At 53.6% G+C, this 23,142-nt stretch overlaps 1 protein-coding gene across 6 annotated transcripts in view; it reads right to left on the bottom strand.

Moving 5' to 3' along the window:
- The window catches only part of DLG5 (discs large MAGUK scaffold protein 5), a 109,073-nt gene that overhangs the window by 22,355 nt on the left and 63,576 nt on the right, over nt 1–23,142 (bottom strand). For 3 of the 6 annotated variants that reach the window (XM_045581691.1, XM_045581693.1, XM_036438105.2), the window contains 8 exons: nt 15,143–15,402; nt 13,666–13,978; nt 9,222–9,406; nt 7,685–7,810; nt 4,519–4,681; nt 3,955–4,082; nt 2,897–3,072; nt 2,473–2,576 (listed from right to left, as the gene is read on the bottom strand). In XM_045581691.1, the coding sequence (XP_045437647.1) occupies nt 2,473–2,576; nt 2,897–3,072; nt 3,955–4,082; nt 4,519–4,681; nt 7,685–7,810; nt 9,222–9,406; nt 13,666–13,978; nt 15,143–15,402 (1,455 nt within the window). The remainder of the gene's footprint in view (nt 1–2,472; nt 2,577–2,896; nt 3,073–3,954; nt 4,083–4,518; nt 4,682–7,684; nt 7,811–9,221; nt 9,407–13,665; nt 13,979–15,142; nt 15,403–23,142) is intronic. The other 3 variants (XM_036438103.2, XM_036438106.2, XM_036438107.2) reach the window with 1 other exon arrangement.

The raw sequence follows: 23,142 nt of genomic DNA, 5'->3' as shown, positions 1-23,142 counted from the left end.
AGTCTGCAGCTGGCGGAGGAGACAGCCCTGCCCATAAGGCCTGAGGAATCCAGGTAAGGGGCTTCCGTGGCCATGGACCACACAGCCTTGAGAGCATTCTACAAGAAGATGTGTGTCTGACTAGGACCAAGACACCAAGGTTGCGGGGACAACTGGCCAGAGCCAGCTTCCTGCTGTGTAAGGCTGGACCCTGGTTCAGAATGCCTTCGAGCACAAATTGAAAGATAGTCACATGAGTCCCCCAGGGGCAGGGAGGAGACTGGAAAACGCAGCCATGGTGCGGAAGGCCTCTGTAAACTAGAAAGTACCACGTGAGATGAAGTTTCGCCATTGTTCACAAAGACACACCACCACTGCTTCTGCTTGAACTTCTGTCCACATCCCTCTCGGATGTGCTCCAATCTTAGAAGTGTATGAGCAACAGGCAAACAGTCAGGCCAGGCTGCACCCACACCGGGAACATGACACCCAGCAGTGGGAAGGAACACAGCCCCGTGCGGGGCAGAACAGCCAACCACACACTGTACCATTCTACTCATCTACCATTCTCAAGGTGACAGAGGTATAGAGATGGAGAGCAAACTAGTTGCCAGGGTTTCTGAATGAGGGAGCAGGTGTGGGTGTCACTATAGAGGGGTAACAGGTAACACGAGGGAGAGTGTGGTGGTGGAACAGTTCTGTCTTGTTTTTTTTTGTTTTGTTTTGGTTACCTAAACATGATCAAGTGACATAGAATTAAATACACACACTGTACTGTCAACTACCTGCTTTTAATATTACAGCTATGTAAGATATAACCATTAGGGAAACTAGGTGAAGAGTATATAGGAACCTTCCTATACTACTTTTTTAATATTCATTATGAAATATTTTAACTGAATTATAATTATTTCAAGGCCAAAAGTTTAAAAAAACATGCAGAGGGATTAGAGTGGTGGATTCCTTTGGTTGTCTTTTCTTTATAAATTTCCCATATCTTGAAATTTTTCCACAATGGCCATGTTGCTTTTAATGTCTGGAGCCCTCCAAATCTGAAAAACTCCAGCAAAGACATGAGGTAAGGAGCTCCCACACACACTGCAGGTGGGGTGGAAAGGCCTGGGCCTGAGGGGGTGCAGGGAGGATCATACCAAACATTAAATGCTTATCTGACCAGCAGTTCCCTGCCCTAGGGACAGCCCACACTCTCTGGGGGTTTGTGGGGAGGAGCCATGGGGTCGTGGAAGGAAGGATGCAGTAGGTGCCAAGCAGCACAGCTTGTAAAGGCAAAGACGCCCCAAGTTTCCGCCGAGGCCGCAGCTAACAGCTGCTAAGGAGCCTGCAGCTCCTGCAAGGACCCCGACACGGCAAGGAAGAAGCGCAGGGCATGCGTCACAAACAAAACACGGCTAGCGGCTAGGCCTGCGATGATCCCATCTGGTTTTGTGTGTGTATGTGTGTGTGTGTGAGAGAGATACCCATATTTTGAACATTTCTGAAAGAAAACATAGTGAGTTGTTAACCATGGTTGCCATGGGAACTGATGGGTGGGGCGTCCAGAACTGGAGGAGATCCTGCTGCCACTGTGCTGGTCACAGGCCTGGATTTGGGGGGGTGTCATGCTCACGCACACATGCCTTCACTTTTGAAGAGTTACTACAAAGACCAAGCGTGCATGCTCTATGACTCAGACCCCACACGGCACTGTGGGTGTGGTCACAGGGATCTGCTACGTCTTCCAATGGTGGCTGCTGCACACAGGTGACGTCCATGCAGGGCTATTTGCAATGGCAGCAACTGAGAACAACTCCTAAGTCCATCAGTTGTGGGATAATTTAAACCACCACGAGGTGGGGACAAAACCAGTAAGGATCGACTTGGAAAGATATCCACGATGGCAAACTGCAGCTAACATGAGATGATTCCATTATCGTATCGTAAAAAGCAAACAAAACCCAAAAGCCCCCCTCTGTGCACACAGATCGGCATGAGCCCTGTGGTCTGGCTGGGGGCGCATCTCCAAAAGGGGGCAGAGGTGCTTCAGGAGCTAGATCACAGGGAGGAGGGGACCACCACATCACACCCTTCGGTATTGCTTGATTATTTTACCACAAAAGAGTCTTACTTTGATAATAAAAATAAATACATTTTAGAAGAAATGGATAAAATATTAAAGAAAAAAGATTTCTAAAAACTGATTTCTTTAAATTGGCCTCTCTAGGCATTCACATATAGAATAAAGGTTGTAGAGAAATACAGTGAAAATGTTAACCAAGGTTATCTATTCCTTCCTAAACCTTTTCTGAACTTCTGAATTTTCTACAGTAAATAGAAACATACTATTAGAAAGGGGGAGGGGGGGAGACATTTAACTGTTCGCATTTAAAGAAAAAGGCAAATGTAAAAACTGTGTCCATTACATCTTGTTCACACCTCCCAAATTTGGATCTGTCTCTACATGCCGCGGACGGACAGCCCACCCCGGAGACTTACCGCCACGATCCTGTCCCCCACGGCAAGAGACCCCTCTTTGGCGGCGGGGCTTCCGGGCACCACGGCGGCAGCATACACGCCATTCTCCAGGCTGATGCCGCTGTCTGTCAACCACAGGCGTCCCCAGTTAACCCCACCCAACCGGATGGACCCTGGCTGTCCCGCCTCATCTTTGGGAGACGCTCTTACAAAGCGTCTGTCCATCCCAGCGCCCCCCAGGCCAGACCACCCATGAGCTCAGGGGCGTGTGCTCTGGGGAGTGCCTCAGACAAGCAGGACTCAGGACCCAGAGGCCCCACGTGGTGGGGAGCACACGGGCTGCACTCAAGCAGCATCAGCACCTCAGCCCTGGAATGCAGTGCACCCGAAACACAAGGAGGGGCCCCTGCCATCGGAGGCCCCTGCCCGGGCCACCGGCCGCTACCTTTCTGTCCACTCAGGCTGATGTGCAGGGGCGTGACCACCTTGCCGCCCAGGGACTTCCTCCGCCGCACGACCATGTTGATGGCCCCCTCCCCGTGGAGGAGCGCCTTGAGGGCCTGCTTCTTGTCCTTGTTGATGAGGTCCACGTCGTTGATCCTCAGCAGCCAGTCATTGACCCTGCGGAGGGCAGCACGCTCAGTGCCCATGCAGGCCTTGGGGCCGGGGGGCTGCTCAACTGTGCCCACCTGGGGAGCTGAACATCAGAAAGCAGGTGCCCCACATACACACTCAGAAAGAGCTCCCCTTCCAGGATGGCCGGACGGTTAAACTCACAGGTGCTGGAGCTAGACTGCCTGGGTTCAAGGCCTGGCTCCGCCACCTATCACCTGAGTGACCTAACCCTCACGGCGTCAGTGTCTCCATCTGTACCATGGGGTAGCACCTACCTCATAGGATTGTAGAGATTATTGAATTATTTTAAACTAGAGGCCCGGTGCCCAAAATATGTGCACTCAGGGCCTCAGCTCAGCCTGTGCCCTCTAGCAGTCTGGGAGTCCTTGGGGGATGTCTGACTAACTAGCTTAAGCTTTCAGTTGGACATCCTTTGTGCTGCTGAGGAGACAGAAGAGGCTCCCACCATCGCCGCTGCACTAGCCAGCTGTGAGCTCAGCTTCTGGCTGAGTGCCGCTCTCCCTGTGGGAGTGCACTGTCCACTAGGGGGCAGATCCTGCATTGAGTGTCTGCCCCCTGGTGGTCAGTCAAGTCATAGCAACCCGTGGTTCCACCGTTCAGTAGATTTGCATATTAGTCTTTTATTATATAGGATACTTAAACCAGCAATGAGCAGTCAGCACTATTTTCTCATCATTGGTATTTCATGGAATGAGCATGCAATGCACATCATACGCTCTCACACATGGCATGAGCCCTTTTCTACCCAGAAACGCAATCGGGGTGCATTAATTTAACTGCCACCTGGCTCTGTGGGGCCTTCCACTAAGCCAGGAGGGCCTCACCCTCCCCAACTTCCCTCAGAACTTGGGCTTCCTCAACTCTTACCGTAAGCGGCCGTCTGCAATGCTCCCTTTGTCCACCTTAGTGACAAATATGCCGCAGTCCCCGGGCAAACACGGCTCGTTCACACCTTCCGCCATATCGAACCCCAGTGCCTTCAAGTCAACGTCCTCCTGTCGAGACAGCAGCAGCAGCCGCACACTTTACAAAGCAATGATGAGAAACACGTGGCCATAAACCCCAAGCCACTCCCTCCACTGTGGGAGTGCACCTTCGCCATGATTGACAGGGCATTCAGGCCCCCAGCAGCGCCTCTGAGCTGCTACCACCCACCCCTCTCAGCTACTCAGACACACATCGCCACCAGCATTACCCCTGGGGGCCCTGCTCCTCCCTCTCTGTTCTGTGTGCCGTGTCAGCATCCGCCACGCAACTCAGGAACCATCTGCTGTGACCCAACTGAAGCAAGTGCAGGGAAGGATGCATGTGCGCCCCAGGAGGAAAAGCTGAACCTCCGAACTAGCCATTGGGACACTGGGGACACTGCGAGAGGGCATCCCAAGTCTTCCTGTCAGGAGAACGGGCAGAAAAGACATGAAGGAAGCTCACCGTCTCCCTTTCAAACTCCACAACTTCTGTCTCCCACTCCATGGAATCCGTGTCGATGGCCGAGTCGTGGGAGCTGTGGGCCATCAGCTGCCGGAATCGGGCCTCCTTTTCCAGCTGGGATTCCATCTGCTCCCTGCAAAGACAGGAAACCATGGCCACAGCCCTGTGAGAGGCCAAACAGCCCTCCAAGTCACAGCTTGGAAACCAGGGACCACCAATGGGCTATCATCTCGTCCTTCACGCCAGCTGCCCAACAAACCTCAACGCCAGGCCCAGGCTTCTTGGATTTCAATGGGTTTTATACTTTTTTTTGAAAGATTCAGAAATTTGCCGAGACCAGTTTGGCTCAGTGGATAGAGCGTAGGTCTGCGGACTGAAAGGTCCCAGGTTCGATTCCAGTCAAAGGCATGTGCCTTGGTTGTGGGCACATCCCCAGTGGCAGGTGTGCAGGAGGCAGCTGGTCAATGATTCTCTCTCATCGATGTTTCTAACTCTCTATCCCTCTCTCTTCCTCTCTGTAGAAAAAATCAATAAAATATATATGTTTTTTAAAAGATAAATTATTTAAAAAAAAAAAAGACTCAGAAATTCTTCTCACATTTATCTAGAAGTTTCATGCAGTTCTATGAAAATGCCAGCAAGACATTTTCATAGGTACAGACAAGACAACTCTAACGTTTATAGGGAAAGGCAAAAAAAGCGGAGCAGCTAAACTCATTTAGAAAATGAAGAATTAGGTGAGAAAAACCGCTCTACTCCAATTTAAGAGTTTTTCTACAGCTACATATTTAAGGCTGAGGGGTACCGCCAGGAAGAGAGGCACCAGATCAATGAAACAGAAGGCAGGATCCAGAAACAGCACCACCAAGTACCAAAGGTGCAGTCGTAAGGGAACAGAGGAAGGAGAGCCTTCAACTAATGATGGAGCCACTGAACATCATAGAAGAAAAAAAAAAAAAAGAATCTCAACCTGAACACCATACTTTACTTAAAAATTAACTCAAAATGCATCACAGATTTATAGGTAAAAAAATAAATTATAGCCAGGCTAGTGTGGCTCAGGAGGCCACAGACTGTTTACCAGTCAGGGCACATGTCCAGGTTGTGGGCTCAATTCCCACTAGAGGGCATGCAGGAGGTAGCCGATCAATGATTCTTATCACTGATGTTCCCATCTCCCTCTCCCTCTCCCTTCCTCTCTTTATTTAAATAAACTATAAAACTTTTAGAAGAAAAGTACAAAAGGAAAATCTTCAAGATCTAAAACTAGGTTAAGGGTTCTTAGATATAACATAATCCATTGAAAATAAAAATAAAAAATTTAATCAATAAATTGGACTTGATCAAAATAAAAACTTAAGCTCTCAGAAAGATCCAGGTAAGAGGGAAAAAAGGAGTCAGAAACCTTGTCCTATCACTTGCATATAATGCCCTTCTTCCTAAAACCTAGGCCCAGACCACCTTCCCAGTTCACTGGCCCTGTCCGGGGGAGTTCCTGGCTGACTCTGGACCCGTCTTTGTTTCCTGCCCTGGTGAACAGCTCCTGGTCCACACCTTGGCTGGGCTGTGCTCTCATTGGCCAGCTCTAGAATGTCACTCAGCCTTCACTGGCCACGCCCCAGCCCAGCCCACCGCTGTGCAGCCTGAAACCGGGCACTGGATGTGACTGCACTCCTCTCCCCACTCCCACTGGGCACCTGCTGCTCCTGCAGGCTGGGGGCTTCCTGTGCAGCAGCTAGAACCCTATCACCAGCACCCCGGTGAGAGAATCAGAGGAAAGGAAGTGCAACTACAAACATGCTGAACAAGCAAAGGAGGCTGACTTCTTCAGATGGTCCAGGCAACCTGGCACCAGGAAAATGGAAACCTCCTCCTGCATTGAAGCCCCAGGGGGTCTAGGCTGCACCTTAATTCGATTCCATCACTTGCTAGTCCCTGGAGAGACTGTCGCTTTGCAACCTCTGAGGTTTTCCTTAGAGCACTCAGGGCCCAGAGTTCCAGGTTTCTATCTAATGAATGAAGTGCTCGTCTTGTTAGATGTCACTGATGGGAAGGGGAAGCTGCACGCCCTGCAGAAGGGCACAGGTCAGCGAGCAGGGCTGGCACACTCCCATGCCCCTGCCTCTCGCCTCCATCCCTGGGAAGCTCCTGGCACAGACCGAGCCACTGCTCCTCAACCAGAATCTGATCCTGGGCTGCCGTGACGGCTCCTGGGCTCTGCAATCTCTCTCTCTTTCTCTTTCTTTCTTTCTTTCTCTCTCTCTCTCTCTCTCTCTCTCTCTCTCTCTCTCTCTCTCCCCCCCCCCCCCCCCCCCGGACACCAATATATTTTATTATTTTTTTTTTTTTTTTTACAGAGAGGAAGGGAGAGGGATAGAGAGCTAGAAACATCGATGGGAGAGAAACATCGACCAGCTGCCTCCTGCACACCTCCTACTGGGGATGTGCCCACAACCAAGATACATGCCCTTGACTGAGATCAAACCTGAGACCTTTCAGTCCACAAGCCACTGACCCAAACCGGTTAGGGCTGCAATTTCTCTTGTTAAACTTTGATATTTGTATTTTCAATCTATTGCTTAGCGTCACCAAGCCTTAAACAACACCCTGGGAGCTCTGCTGTCACAGAGGGAGGTAATCTTCCATTCCAAACAGTCTCCTCCAGATGGGCATCGAGTAACACAGCGAACAGACTGTGAGTGGTGGTCACAATCGCCTGCAAACCACCACCACCACCACCGTCATCACTGTGTTCCTTTGTACTTGTCTCTCTGATGGGCCTGCCTGTGGTCCATCTCCTTCTGTGTGCTGTGAGCCCCACAGGCCTGACCCAGAGCGGGTTCAGCTGATGAAAGAGGGAGGGAATAAACTATTCATGCTCGCCTGTGCCCGGCTGGGCTGCCCTGGAGCAGCCCCTTCCTTCCCATACGCTTTTGCTCACAGCGCACACTTCCATGTCCTCACCAAAGGGCCACTGCCACCTTCTCGGCTGGTCTAAGAATTTCTAATTAACACTGCACGTGGAGGCAGCATTTGAACCCATTCTACAGATTGACAGAGTAAGGCAGAGAGAAGGAACAGATGGCCAGGCCCTGCCCTGAGCGGAGGGTGGGCACGTCACCCCCAGGTACACACGCAGCCCGGGCAGGCGCCCGCCCCCGCGTACTTGAGCTCCTTGAGCTCCCGGCTGACGTCGTTCTTCTGCTTGCGAGTGTCGTCCAGGCTGCGCAGGGCCTCTGCCAGCTCAGTCACAGCCCGGTCCCGCTCCCGCCTCAGGTTGTCGCAGAGCGTCCTGGCAGAGGGCACGGGGTAAGGTCAGCATTAGGGATAAGGGATGCAGGACCCACGGCCTGAGGTGAACACCCAGGCGCCTGCCTCACCCCAGAGGCACAGGAATGTTTGAGAGTTTGGAGTGGGGCCATCAAAGGCCAGCCCCACGGAGGGGCAGAGGCGACATGAGGACCCCGGAGAAGAGACCCCCCCTACCCCAGTTATTCGGCAACAAGCACTGGGTTCCACTACCCTCCCCCAACCCACCAAGCAGGCCCTGTGCCCAGCACCGACCAGATGCCCAACAACCCACAAGAGGCCTCTCAGAGCTGCCCCCACCCCACGGCCAGACAGCTCTGCGCAGGTGCAGGCGGGACAGCTCCGCTAACGGACATGTGGCCGCCAGGACCTCAGGACTGGCTCGGCTCCTCAGAGAGGAAGCGAGGACAGGCGGTGTGGAAACAGGGAGTCTTTGCTCTGAGCCACCTCTGGCATCACACCTGCCAATGGAAGGATCCTGAGATCTGGAACCCCCTCCATGGCCCCAAGTCTCCAACCCTGAACCCTCACCGCCTGGCCAGCCTGCATGGACATCAGCCTCTCCTTCAAAAGGCCACCAGGGGTCTTTCCAAAACTCTCAATGACAGTCATTACCAACACCCCACCCCAGCCTCTCCTGGCGCTCCCTCCACCGGAACCCACTCCCACCTCTTTTTAAGCCCTTACAACTGCCCCCAGGACACTGTCAGCTGCCTGCTCCAACACGAAGGGCGAGACCTGCTCAGTCATACCCACGTCCCTCCTGCCTCATCATTACACCTTTGCTGATGATGGTCGCTCAGGCCACAAAGCCCGTCCCCTGTGGGAAAATCCCACTCATGCTTGCATTCTCGCTCGGATTCCGTGCTTTCTGGGGAAACCTCCCCATCTGCTCCCCCTGCCCAGTGCCCTGCTGCCCCCTCAGGGCCCTGGATTCCGTTCACGCATCCTCCTTCCCCTGTGCCCTGGCTGGCAGAGCTGCCCGTGGCGCCCACAGGCATCACCCCACCTGGGAGCTCTGAGCTGTCTCCCAGGATCTCCTCACTCAAGGGACTAAGATCCTGGCTCATAGTAGGTGCCCATTAATATTTCCTGGGAGAACGCAGTTCTGACTGTGTCATCAGCAGCCCCCCGAGAAACCAGCCTGGTCTCGGGCCACCCCGCAGGGTCTCAGTGCACTGGGACGGGGTCTGGGGCGAAGTGCAATCGAGCAGAGACACGTGGACATGCTAATGCTCTGAGGCGAGTGGGGCGTCGCCCGGGGTGAGAAGGGAAGAGCCCAGCCACTCTCACCTTCCCTGGACCCGTGGCGAGTGACTGCGCCCCTCCCCCCGCCCCCCCACAGACCCAGTGTGCCAGGGGGGCCTGAGCCCACACCGCCCAGGGCACCGTACCGGATACTGTCCCGCTCGGCCACGATCTTGTCCCGCTCCTGGAAGGCCCAGTCCCGCCGGCACTTGGCCACGTCCGCCTCTTGGAGGGCTTCCTTCAGCTCCTGGCACAGAGCCTTGCACTGCTTCCGCAGGGTCTCTGCCTCCTTGTTGGCTCTCCCGGCGTCGATGGCCACTGTGTCTTTGATCTGGTGGGGACGAGGGGCCGGCAGAGGAGGAGGGTACTGGGCATCTGGCTCAGAAGTACCATCCGACTGACGGGGGCTGGGGCAGGGCTGAACTCCCGGGAGCCGGATGGAGGGGGATATTGGGGTCCCATCCATACACCCCCCTGCTGTACCCCCATCTCCCAGTGACCTTGCACCCCAGCCATGCTCTGACCCTAGTAACATTAGTCTAAGTCCAAACTCTCACCACTCTGCACAATGCCTGAACTCGAACCCCTGTCTCTCTCAGCCAAGAATAAGTGGCTCAGGGACCATCTCCCCTGGAGGGCTCGCTCCAGGCTCCACCCTGCCACTTACGGGCTTGTATCTCACAGGGAGCCACCACGTGGCTCTCAGTGCCCCTGTGAGCCCCGCCCGGGAGGCTCACTGTTTGAGCATCAACCTAGGAACCAGGAAGTCACAGTTCGATTCCTGATCAGGACACATGCCTGGGTTGCAGGCTCCATCCCCCGTGAGGGCGTGCAGGAGGCAGCTGATCAATGATTCACTCCCATCATTGATCTTTCTCTCTCCCTTCCTCTCTGAAATACATATATACATACATACATACAAAAAAAATTTTAACAAAAATAAAAAACAAAGTGCTCCTGTGACAAAACATAAAGAAGCAAGGCCCAACTGCAGTGAAGGGTGGAGGTTCTGGTCAGGGTCATGTCCGACTCTGGCCGCAGCACTGTTTCTGTGTGCTGGTTTTTGCACCCTGACATCCTGGGTTCCTCTCCCATCCGAACAGGCAGCAGTTGTGCTGGTGAGGGCCTGTGCATCTCAGTTCGATTTAAAAGCTGAAATCGGAAGCACTTGCGTCTTGACGCCTCCCCAGAGCGTTACATACTCCGTTAAAATTCAAATCCCTTCAAAGAGCTCATACAGCAAGCTCCCTGTGCCTCTGATCCTTAGAAAACACGGGGAAGCGATAAAGCAAGTGTCTGCTCCTACTCTCGCTCCCAGGCCTCCTGCTCACGGGCAAAACACAAACAAGACCGAGAGGAGCAGACCCTGCATCTCCACCTGGACTCTGCGCCTCAGAGCGACAAGTGTGAGGAAGACGAGCACACATGAGGCTTCCCCGGCCCACAGTAGACAGCAACACGCCAACGAGGAAAACACCCCTGGAGACCTCGCCAGGTCAGCCAAGAGACAAGGATGACGGAGACAGAGGGAAATGCGTGCAGTCGGCTTCTAACTCCCCCTCGTCTCTCACGTCCAGAGTCAGGAGGAGCCCGGGGTGGGGGGGAGTTACACAAGAATAACACCTTAACTCAAGAGAGTGACAGGTCACGCTCTGCTGAGACACTCCCCAGGATCAAGTCATGCCAGATGATTTCCGTTTTTATTTCCCCCACTTTTATGCAAGTGCTGAGTACTTGTTTAGTTTGATATATTTAAAAAAAAAATCTTTTTTTTTTTTTATTAACTCTAGCATGAATTTATTGTAATGTGTTTTAGGTCTAATAATGTTTTTTCTTAAATTTATATTTTACTCAGTGTTTTATATTAACATAGTTTACTATTTGAAACGTGTTAACATGTGGTTTCAGTGAAAGGTCTTTCTTTTTGGCCCTGGATAAGCATCTCAAGCTGAAGGCTGGAGGTAGAGGCAGAGAGACCAATGCCAGGGAATCAGGCAGCACCTATTCTCCTCACTTCTCCCCCATCTCCCCTTCCTTCTGCTGGGGCTATCCTTGTTAGTCTCCAAAATGATAACACCTCCAAAACACTGATTCCTTCTGCGAAACACCGGAAGCACAATACCTGGTTTTATTGAGGTGAGAGAAGGAATAGGGATCTTTAAAAGGGCAACAGAATGGGAGCTGAGGTCCCTTGTCTGAGCCCCGATTACACCAATGAGGAATCTCAGGGTTCCAGGAAGTGACTGCTCCATCTGGGGGAGCTGAGCCCACACCCCAGGTCCCCGAGATTCTTGCCCCTGTGCTTCTTCCTCCACAGCATGCCGATCTCACCCTGCACACGTACCACACGCATGGTGTCCTCTGGCCACCCCGGTGACCTTGGGGCGACAGGCTAAGGAAGGGACGGCTGGCTTTCACAGGACACTCACCCCACCTCAACCTAAGGCCAAGGAGAAAGGCCTGGGGCAGAGCCCACACCGGCAGGTCTGGGGTCCCGTCAGGCCCTGGGGAGATTAAGAGCCTCCCACCCATCCACATCTTAGGGCCAAAATGGCCCAGCCACAGACCTGGCCCGGCCCACTTGGGGGAGCGGGACGTGGTCTCAGAGAAGCCACACAGAGCAGAGGAGGAATCGAGGGCTTCAGCTGTGGAACCTGCCGGTGGGAGTGGGGGCGGAGGCTCTCCTGCCTGCTGGCTGGATCGGTGCCTGGAAAAGATTCCTGCCTCAGCTGACAGGCAGACTTGACACCCAGCCAATGCCCCCTGCGAAGCCGGAGCCGGGCTCCGGGCTGGAGGGCACGCAGTGGGGGGACGGGCTACCACCAGATGCTGGCACTCGGAAATCGGCGACTCTTCCTACTTCTCGGTGCTTCCCACATTCCTGCACAGGAAACGGTTACCCTCCTCGTGTCAAAGCCCCTCCGTGTGGCTATGTCCTCTTCCAGGCTCATCTCTAATGTGTCTCCTACGTCAGCCTTGACTTTCTGGTGCAGTGACTGACTGGCTCAGTCATCTCCGAAGACATCCTCTTCATCACTTTGTTTTCCTTGTTTGATAACAACATTTTCCCCAACCATTACATTCTCAGATGCTGGAGTGTGAAAACCAGGAGTTGATAATTTTTCCAGGACAATTACCATGTTCTAGTACATTCTATTTGCTCATTAGAAATTCCTTCATCCTTTTAAAAAAAAACTCATCGAAGTAAACCCTCCTTTTCACAACGGCTTTCACCTCGACGGTTTAGAAACCGTCTCACTCCCTTGATGTGAAATTGCCATTAGTTGCCCCATTTTTGCCTCCAGGGCACTTTCATGGGGTTCCTGACAGAGTAGCTAATAATCATCTTAATAGTAAAGGTTCAAATCATTCCTGCTTCGTGCGGGCACTGATCTAAGTACGTTTTCAATGTTAAGTCATGTGCTTGTCACAGCCCCCTGAGGTAGACACTATCCATTATCATTCCCATTTTGCAGAGGAGGAAACTGAGGCCACGAAATAGAAGAGGTCACATGACTGAGAAGGCCCACTCCAAGCACAGGGCCTGTGCCCCTGGCATCCATGGCCCCCGCACTGCCTGGGCATCAGGAGATGCCTCTGCTCACAGAAAGCCTCACAGGGCCCTGGCCACGCCTCAGGCATCAGCCCTGCCTCGCGCTGGGTCCAGGGGCTCTGGATCCCACAACCCAATGTCCGCCATCTCCTACCAATGCTCCCAAGCTTCAATACACTAGACAGGAAAGTAGAATGGAGAGGCATTCCCACGGGAGAAAGTCTGCTATGGTCAAGTTCAGCAGGTCTAAACAGAACCACTCACTGACCCACCCGCAGGATGGGAAAGGAACCTCAAATCAGGAAGCGGGCAGGACACATCCACACTTGGGGTGAGGGGTGTCAGCGATGAAGCCGCGGGGCCAGAAGGCAGGATGAAAAGGGTCCACACGGACTCATCCCTCAGCACTCAGGCTGAGTGGTCTCACTCTAATGCTGGCGAGCCCCGGGCCCCAATCCCGGAGGCCTGTCCCCCAGGAAGCAAGACTGCAGAAGGGCCTCTGGCACAGCCTCTTAGACCATCTTCCCAGCAGGCGCCGCTGCCCCCAAATGAGCAGACCCCTCTGATGCCAGGAGAAAGGAGCCCTGAGGGTGCTCTTCTGGCTCACGAGGCCAAAGGCATCCACGGCTTTGGAAAGTTGGCCTTGGGAACTTCCTTCTTCACGAGCAACTACTCTTCGAGATACCTGCTGGCCTTCAGCACAAGACTGGCCCATGATGAGTGTCTGTGCATGGGACACACGCGTGTCTGGCCATGTCACCTGACTTGCTTCCTACACTGGGAGGGGTGGAGGCTGGGGCCATGGCCGGACCTCCCCTGGCATCCCTGTAGCACAGACTAGAGCCAGGGACTAAGTACAGCAAGTGCAGCCACTTCCTGGGCAGCGCCCGTGACCCAGCCAGCACGCAGGCCTAAGAGGAGAAGCTCTTTGCTCTGAGCTTCTGCTAGCTGGCTGCTAGCTGGACACCGTGCGCGCCGCGGCCCTTCCTCCCTCGCCGCCGTCCCAGAGTCCGGGAGGCCGGCGCCCAGCCACCTACCTGCCGCAGGGCCTCCATCTCCTCGCTGGCTGCCTTCTTCTCCGACGTGCTGCTCTTGAGCTTGGACTCGGCCAGCTCCACTTCGGTCTGCAGCTTGTCCAGCTCGGAGATGACCTGGTCGCGCTCGCTCATGATGAGCTTGTACTCGCTGTACACCGCGTCCCGCTCCTCCTTGTACTTCTCCGACTCCTTGGCGGTCTTCGCCTGCGTGCTCCTCATCTCCGTCAGCTCCGACTGCAGCAGCTCCATCTCCCACTGCAGGTCCTTGTTCTGGGCCGTGGCCTTGTTCAGCTCATGGTGGATCGCCTCGAACCTGGGGAGAAAGGCAGCCAGGACATGGGGGTTGGGGGAGAGGGGGCGGAGACCTGCCCGGTCAGCTCTGTTGTTGCAGGACAGTCAAGCATGAAGTTCTGAGTGAGGTCACTCTCCGCACCCCCAGGAGGGAAGTCACGGAGCAGCAGTGCCCGGGCCCGGGAATGTTTCTTAGCCTGTTACTAAAACCGAAAGTTGAACTGAGGACTTCATGTCCCTGCTCTACTGGGAACAGCAGCAAATGTCTCCCACAGTCAGCGACATTATTTTAATGCTGGAATCACAGCATATGAGAGATAAAAGTGGTCTATCAGTCATTTCATCCCACCACCTCCTTTACAAATACAGACAATAAGGAGATGGAGGGGGCTGGCCCAGAGGCTCCAGGTTAGTGTGAGGGCAGAGCTCAGCCCTTCCAAGCCAGGCAACCCTGCAAGTTAAAAGCCTGCGGATCTAGAGTGGCATTTCCGAAAGTGTGTTCTGAGAACACCCATCCCATGTAGTGCTCATTAAAAAGAAGGGAAAAAAGATGTTCTTGGGTGACTTATGTTTGGAAAATACTGCATTCTGTCTAGTGCTCAGGACCAGCAAGAACGCTCTGAGAAGCCCCGCATTGCAGACACCCGTGTCTGTATGGAACTTGGCAATTCCAAAACCGTTTCTATCCAGACAACACTTTCCCTAAGAAAGCAATGAGCACTCCGGGGAACAGGGATTCTGCAGAAATGTACTTCACAGGATACTGTTTGAGACCAGGGCTCAATTCCCTATGGATGAGATACCTTACTTAAAAAAAAAATTCTGGAAGAATTGATGCCTCGGACAATTAACTTTGCAATTAGGTAGGCAAGTGACTGACAGAGGGAAGAGGCTTGTGGGAGCCCTAGGAAATGAGACGGTCAGAACACCCCAAAGTTGTTCAAGAGAGGAAGAACTTCTCCCAAGACACACTGAGTGTCAAGAAAACGTTTCCTGGAGATGAGCACTTTCTGATTGGAAAAGCACGATGGCTGTGCTGCTCTCACTCTCCGGACGCCTCTGGGAGCCTCATAGGGAACTACTCGCCCACAGAGGCCAGGGCCCCAGAGCGAAGAAGGTGCGCCTAGCCCTTGGGCCGTTCTCCCCCCTCAGGGCCCGCTCTCCCGCCTCGGGGCCTCGCTCCTACCTCCGCAGGGAGAGGGCGCACTGGTGCTGCAGCTGGATGGCCGTGTCCCTCTGCTGGGTCAGCATGTCCGTCTGCTTCAGCAGGCGCTGGTTCTCCTCCTCCAGCTGCTCCAGGCGGCTCAGGTCCGAGTTGTGGATGGCCACCTTCTCGCTGTACCTCTTGCGCAGGGCGTCATAGTCCTTTTTGACCACCTCCAGCTTGTCCATGGCCGTGTCGTACAGCTTGCTGAGGATTTCTGACGACCCGTTGTGCTTCAACACCTGAGACCAGAGAGTCACACTCACCGGGGGTCGGGGGGGGGGGGGGGGGGGCGGTGGAGGAAGGACAGACTGACAGGAGGAAGACTCCGGAATTGCCGGGTTGCACACAGACAGGTGTCTGCAACGCAGGACCTTTCAGAGCCTTCGCTCTGGTGCTGAGCACTCTCACCTCGCGGTGCTGCTGGGGGTAGAACTGCTGACCAGGGAGGGGAGGCCCCGGGATGGTCTCAGGTGACTCCATGGCCCTGCAGTCACCCTGGATGACTCATTCGTTCGTAAGCATTTGGTAAATAGTGTGCTGAAGGGAGCTCCCAGCAGGCTCCACTTCCCTCCTTAGAAGGGCTGCCTGCAGGTCCACCCTGGCTGGTGCCCGGGAACCCGGGTGGCAAAGAGTTCCCTACACTGATACAGACTTTCCCGGGGTGAGAAGAGGGACTCCCAGTGCCTGGCGCAGGTGAACAGCGTGGCTCAGGCTGAGCTCCTGCTTTCTCTGGGAGTCTGATGTCTCAGCACATGCAGGCAGCAGTGCCTCCGGGGCCAGCCCCCAGGAGCTCCCTAACACCACTCCACCTGTGCTGGCCCCGAGCGTGTGCTGGGACCTGCACTGGTGTCCACTGGACTTCGCCCCACACACCTCTCCCTTTGCTGATTTTGCTTTGTGTGCTTCCACTGGAATGAACGTTAGCCGTGAGTAGGATTATATGCTGAGTCCTCCTAGACTAGGGGTGTCGAACTCAATCAGAGAAGGGGCCAAAATCTAAAATCCAGCCTAAATCGCGGGCCGAATGGTTTACTGAACAGTCATAAACTGTCATTGTGATGGAAACGCAGCGGAGTGCAGTGATGACAGCGTGGTGCGGGCCACATTGCAAGGCCTGGCGGGACGGATTTGGCCCGCGGGCCTTGTGTTTGACACATGTGTCCTAGACAATCACACCTGGGGATCAGCAGGTCTGAGAACCCACACCTGACATGTTCCAGATGCTGGTGATGCCAGATAGGTCAGACAACTGTGGCTGGTGTCCCTCTAGTCCTAGAGGAGAATATGAATGCACAAATGGACAGACAGACATAAAAGTAGGTAGATAGAAAGTAAGAGAATGAGACCAAATAAAGTAACTTCCTGGCATAATAAGAACCATCAAGAAAATAACAAATGAAGGAGGCTAATGAGCAAGAGAGACCTTTGGAGCAGGTGTGGGAGAGGCTAAGGCCTGAGGAGGTCATTCAAGAACGTGATGCAAATGTGCCGCAGCAGCCCAGAGCCGCTGGCTGAGCAGCGCCAGGGCCCTGCAGCAGGACCACCCAGCGTGTGCCAGGCACAAAGGGAAGGGCAGGGCCGAGCGAGGGGAGCCTTGCACGGGAGCAGTGGGTTCAGAAGGAGCCTGACAGGCCGCCCGGCTTCAAGGCTCACAGCCAAAACTGTGTCCTGAGGGAGAGGGAACCCTGGGAGAGCTTTAAGCAAGAGAGCCATTGCAGGTTTGCTCGGGGCACTGTTCTAGAGAAGGAAAACAAGATGACTCAGGAGGCTGTCAGGGGCCTGCAGAGGTCGGTGGGGGAGCTGCTGGTGTTGGCACATCACCCACCTCCCGGCTTTCGGTTTCCTTACTCCTCCATGAGAGGACTGAACCAGAACAGCCTGCCTAACCGTGCCAGCTCCAGTCCAGGCATCGCCTGGTCCTTCAGCCTGGACCCCGGGTTATCAGATCGCGGTGGCCAGAGAGCCAGAAGCTGGAGCTGCTGCACACAGGCAGACTCCTCCTACTGCAGCCGTGATGGTGTGTTCTTGGTGGTGTGTTCTCTGACAAACTGAAGGCAGCACCCGGCCGGCAGAGAGACAGGGCTCGCGGCATTGCGGTGACCTGGAACAGAACCTGCGACATCTCCAAGCTCCCTGGGCGGGGCCAGCCCTCCATGAATTCGCACGAAATGCCCAGGAGGGGTTCATGAGCGGCCAGAACCACAGAGGCCAGAACAGGAGCGTGTCCCTGAGACACACAGCATCGGCTCTGGGACTGCAGACTGACGCAGAGGAAGGGAGCCTCAGGAATCAGCTCACTCGGGGCTTTTAGTCTTTTTCCTTTTTTTTTTTTTTTAATATATTTTATTGATTTTTTAAAGAGAGGAAGAAAGAGTATTAGAGAGTTAGAAACATCGATGAGAGAGAAACACAGATCAGCTGTCTCCTGCATACCCCCTACTAGGGATATGCCCACAACCAAGGTACAGGCCCTTGACCAGACCTTTCAGTCTGCAGGCCAACGCTCTATCCACTGAACCAAACCAGTTTCTGCTCTTTTTCCTTTTTTTAGGAAGGAAGGAAGGAAGGAAGGAAGGAAGGAAGGAAGGAAGGAAGGAAGGAAGGAAGGAAGGAAGGGAGGCTCTTTCCTTCAAAGGCAATCTTACAAGGACACCAAAATACAAAGCTCCTCCTAAGAGGTTTCCCGCCAGTGAAAACCTCCACTGTTCTGCACGAATGGCTCACTGTGCAGAAGGACCCACACGGAGAAACAGCCGGAAAACCACTCCACCCGCTAAAGCCCATTCTTAAAACAACCGGTGAGTCTCTTCCAAACATACAGAAAGCACAGCAAATGAAGAACAAAATTCTAAGCACCCACCACTTAGCTCTAATCTCAACATCTCGTGATATCAAAGTGATTTTCAAAGAAATACAGTCTTGCTGATACTGCTAAAGCCCCCAAGGCACCCTGCTCACCCCATCGCCCTCCCCTCCCCAGGAATCGCTCCCCTGAACATGCAGCGGACCCTCTTCACGTGGGCACAGCGTCATCTGTGCTCCTCCAGGGGCACCGTGTGCGCTTCCTTCACTGGACGCGCCTCTGAGACTGCGTGGAGTGGCGTCCGCAGCACCTCACTGTGTGAGGCCACGCTCTCCCGCTTCTGTCTGGTGAACATTCACGTTGTCTCGGTTTATTTGGGGGGAGGCGGGGTCTGTGGGGGTTTAGGCTGTTATAACGATACTGCCGTGAACACCGCTGCATACGTCTGCTCTCCCACACCTGAGGGGTTCCTCTAGCAGCAGTTCCGTATTGGGTATCAGGACGTGGCCTTTTTCACGCCTTCTGGACAGCATCACGTTGTCCGCCAACGCAGGACCTACCAGCTGTGGGCAGAGTTCCGAGAGTCCCCGTCCTCAACACATCCTCACCGAGACTTCATACTGTCAGATTGTTCCTTTAGTTTTTAATTGTGATAAAACTGTCTTAACAGTTTCTGCACATTTTTAAGTGCACGTGTCGGTAGTGTTATGTATAGTCACGGATTGCCCTGACTGTGGCAGTACCTTGAATGTTTCAATTAAAAATTATTTTGCCAAGCTGAGTGGGCCAGTGGTTGAGCATTGACCCAAGGACTCAGAGGTCACCAGTTCGATTCCCAGTCAGGGCACATGCCCGGGCTTCAGGCTAGGCTCAACGCCTAATAGGGGGCACACAGGAGGCAGCCGATCAATGACTCCCTCTCATCAATGATGTTTCTAGCTATCTCTCCCTCTTCCTTCTTCTCTGAAAGCAATACATATTTAAGTCATTTTAGATGTTTTACTCTAAATAGCCCCAAGGTCTCCAAAGGAGTCAAGTGGTTTCTACAGAACAAAGGCACTGCTGCCATTCTCGGAGTTCCCACAAGGTGGCAGCCCTGCGCAAACCAGACAAATGCTCTCCTGCAGTCCCATCTTTCAAGCTTCATTAAAAACAAATTTTAAAGGCAGCCTCGAAATGACACAAACAGGATTCTCGATCTACACCTTGGCCTGACCTTTCTTCATGGGGAAAAGCCCCCCAAATGCCCTAACCAGGAGGAGCTTGGACCTCGTTGCATGGCGACCCAGAAACCAACAGGGCAGGTGGGTCACCAGGTCCCAGTGAGACGAGGCTGATCAGGGAAAATCCCAGAGCTCACCAGTGCCCAGGGATCCCCTCTGAGGCTTACTCCACTGTGATCACATGTGGGATCCAGGAACTGGGGGACCGGGGGAATCGGGCCGACAACCTGTGCTATTTGGGCCAGGACTCCGGCTATCCCACCAGTGGGAACTGCAGGAGAGGCCTGCCTGGAGGTCTTGCCTATGGTGAGTGGAAACCGACCTTCCCCAACATCTAACCTCTGGCTCCCAGCCAGCCCGGAGCCCTGCAGAACAACCCTTCCCACAGAGCAGCAGCCACACATTCAGAGGCTCCCGGGCCCCAAACACATCTCCGCTTTTCTCCAGAAGAGGCCTTAGCACATGCCTGTGCCAAGGTCATCGAACGCATCTGAAGAAATCTGGGGAAAGCACGGCCAAAGTTAACTCCAGAGAATTCAAAAAAAAATCCCATTAGTCTAGGATTTTTTCCGTTTTAGCATTAGACTAGAGCCCCATGCACGAAATTCATGCAAGGGGCTCAGCCTTCACAGCCACAGAGGCTTGCCTCAGTCCTCAGAGGCCTGGCTTCGTCTGGAAAATCATTTGCTGTCCAGTCTAATTGGCATATTACGCTTTTATTATTGTAGATTATGTTCTTAGTAAGAAGTTGCACATGCGCACACACAGACACACACACACACACACACACACACACACACCAATCCAATGCTCAACTTCCCAGCCAAAGCTATACTGGAAGTCCAAATGAGAGAATTGAAACTGGGCCCAGAATTCCCCAACGAGAATGCAGTGAACTTCTCGTCTTCGGCAGGCGGCCGTCTAGGGATGCCTGCCCTCCAGACAGGGCGGAAGGGGCCTGGCAGGCGGGGAGCAGTGTCACCGGGAGGCACAGAGCCGGGTCTGGGTTCTCCAAACGGCTGCAGCCGCAGCCTGAGCGGCTCCCACAGGGCGCCCACACAACTGCCCTGCCCCGGTCAGAAACACGTCTCCTCTGGGCCTCTCGTTGAGGCTGTGAAGCCCCTTTCCTGGGATGTCTGGGAAAAGCTAACTTTCATGAATCACCAGAGAAGCAAGTATATTTAAAGGCAGGGCTCAGAGCCAGGAAGTGCAGACAGAAGTCTCCTGAGGCCCTATACAGTTCCCAAATAAATTGGCAGAACCTACTGACAGAGAGCAGCAATGCTTTGGACCCCGCAATTTTACCCCTAAGAATCCAGTTGCATCACACGTGCACAAGGGAACGCAAGGACGTAGGTAAGTGTGTCCCCCCAAAAAGTATTTGTAACAGGGAAGTCGACAACCATTCTCAGCACGTGCAGATGGGGCTAATCAGTTATTGACAACTAAACTGTGTAATACCTTGTTGGATGTTTCAAACTTATAGAAACTATAAGCAGACCTGTGATATAGTCTTAGATTTTTTTAAAAATGGTAATAAAAACAAGTTCTGCATGGCTAGTGGGACAGAAAGTGTCCAAGGGTGTATCCCCTAGGTTCAGAGAGGTCGGTCAGCTCCCGGGGTCCCTGGGGTGGGGGACACTGCACTGCAGTCTGAGGTTCTCTCCTTTCCTTACCCAAACACACGTGTTGCTGCAGAAAGTACGACGACATAAAAACACCCTCTACGCTGGGCCCCCACCCAAGTTCAGCAATTTCTGCCCGGGAGCTATGGACATTTCTGACCCAAATGAGCATTGAAGTGGTGCATTCTGACTGAGAAACCCTGGAGATGGCATTGCCACGCTGCAAACACACACACACACACACACACACACACACACACACACGCATGCACATGCACACACACATGCGTGCACAGACCACCTGTGTGCTGCTCTCATGTGGGAGAGGGCCCAGGCCCCTGCCTGTGGCGCCGCACCCCCATTCCCAGCCCCACCCCCACCGGGGCAGCCTCATTTCCTCGGAGATAAATCATGCCGAGGGCTGGGAGCCCCACAAATCCCTCAAGCAAACAAGCAAGTCAAACAGCACCATTTACCCCGCAAGGGCCTCTTCAAGTGAACAAGGCGTGGGAGGAACCAGGCAACAAAACCGGCCTTGTCCAGCAAGGGCAACCTTTGCCCCCGGGCCCGTGGGGAGGAAACCTGGGCCTCCCCGTGTTCCCGGCTTCCTCGGCTGCTGACCTGCCGAGGCCGGAGCTTTGCTCAGCCAGGCGCCTACCCTGGACCTGGTTCAGGTGAGGAGGCCCAGGCCGGGGCAGCAGGTGGCCTGGCAGCTCGGAGAGGAGAGCCACCCCCGGCTGTGCCTCCCCTCCTGGTGGGGGTCCCAAGCTGGCACATGGTAAGGGGCGCCGGTCCCGTGAACAGAGCTAGGAAACTCACTGACCACTGTATAAAACGACCCGCCCAAGGGTCACAGCTGTGGGAAAAGAAAGGAGAACAGGACTGGAGGAGGGGAGGGGGGAACCTTCCCTGCCATGTGTGGGAAGAGCAGGAAAGGGGGTGGGGGTCATCTCAGGCTGGCTGGCTGCACAGCCGTGCAAGGCCTAAGGCAGTGGTCGGCAAACTCATTAGTCAACAGAGCCGCAGTTTGCCGACCGCTGGCCTAGGGAAGACAGGGATCGGGAGGCAGGAAATATTTGCCTCATGAGGGCTGATTTTTTTTTTTTTTAATGACAAGGCGATAACTGGAGTCTTTTTATGCTGACCATACAATTCACAGACCATACAATTCACCCACTGAAGTGCCCAATTCAGTGGTCTGGGGTACAATCACAAAGTTGTGCAGCAACTACCACCGTCTAATTCCAGCACATTTTCATCGCCCCAGAAAGAAGTCGGTCCCCATTAGCAGATCACTCTCCATCCTCCCATCCCTCAGCCACTCTCCGTCTCCATAGACTTCCCTGCTCCGGATATTTCCTGTGGATGGAATCATGTAACACATGGACTTGATCTTGTCACTGACCCTGTGCCTGACTCAGCACTCAGAGTGAGGAGGACATGACAAAACAATGGAGAAGCAACTTGGAAGGTGCTCCTGCTGAATAACACAGCAACCATGAGTAAACAGGTAGGTGGGTAGGTGAACAAGTAACTTTACAGGAGAGAAGCCTGGAGACATCACCGTAGTCATAAAGTGAACAGCATCAGTGGCAGGCCCTCTCAAGCCACGTCCCAACCGATAGGAAACAAAGAGAAAAAGGCAGCATCACGTCCGTGACGGTCCTGCCTAAGAGGCTCAAAGGGCATCAAACAGTGAGAACGGCCAAAACCAGGTGGGGGGACAGCCTACAGAATACCCGGCTGGTAACATTCCAAAGCATCAAGGTCATGCAGGTCAAAGCCAAGGAACTGTTCCAATTTTAAAAGATGAAAGAGATGTGGGGAATGAACGCAATGCTTTATTCTGAACAGGATCCTTTTCCAGTTACACTATTGAGACAATTAGCAAAACGCGAAGGGGTCTGCTGATGGGGTGGCAGTGTGTACACTGACTTCCCGATGAGCCTGTGTTGCTCTTGTAGAGAACATCCTTGCCAGTCAGAAGGACACGTTAGCGCGCTCAGGGCTGACAGGGCATCGGGTTGGCAACGTACTCTTGAATGTTAAGGGGGAAATTCTCTGCATTGTACTTAAAACTCTCCTGTAAGCTGGTAAAAGTTTCACAATTTAAAAATGCTAATTATAAATGAAAAAGCAATGAAGATAGCGTCATGCTACACTATCCAAGGAGTTCAGGTTGCTCCAAACTGTGCTGAGCAAGCCCAGCAGTCCTGCAGTGTCTCAGGGAACCATAAATGGTTCTCACGGGGACGGGGCTCTCTGCCTAATCAGACCCAGGCTGCAGAGCTGGGACAGCACTCTGCCTCCTCCTGGGCTTGCCTTCCG

The sequence above is a fragment of the Pipistrellus kuhlii genome, unplaced genomic scaffold (assembly GCF_014108245.1).
Source record: "Pipistrellus kuhlii isolate mPipKuh1 unplaced genomic scaffold, mPipKuh1.p scaffold_m20_p_15, whole genome shotgun sequence".
NCBI lineage: Eukaryota > Metazoa > Chordata > Mammalia > Chiroptera > Vespertilionidae > Pipistrellus > Pipistrellus kuhlii.
This window is presented reverse-complemented; position numbering and strand designations above follow the sequence as displayed.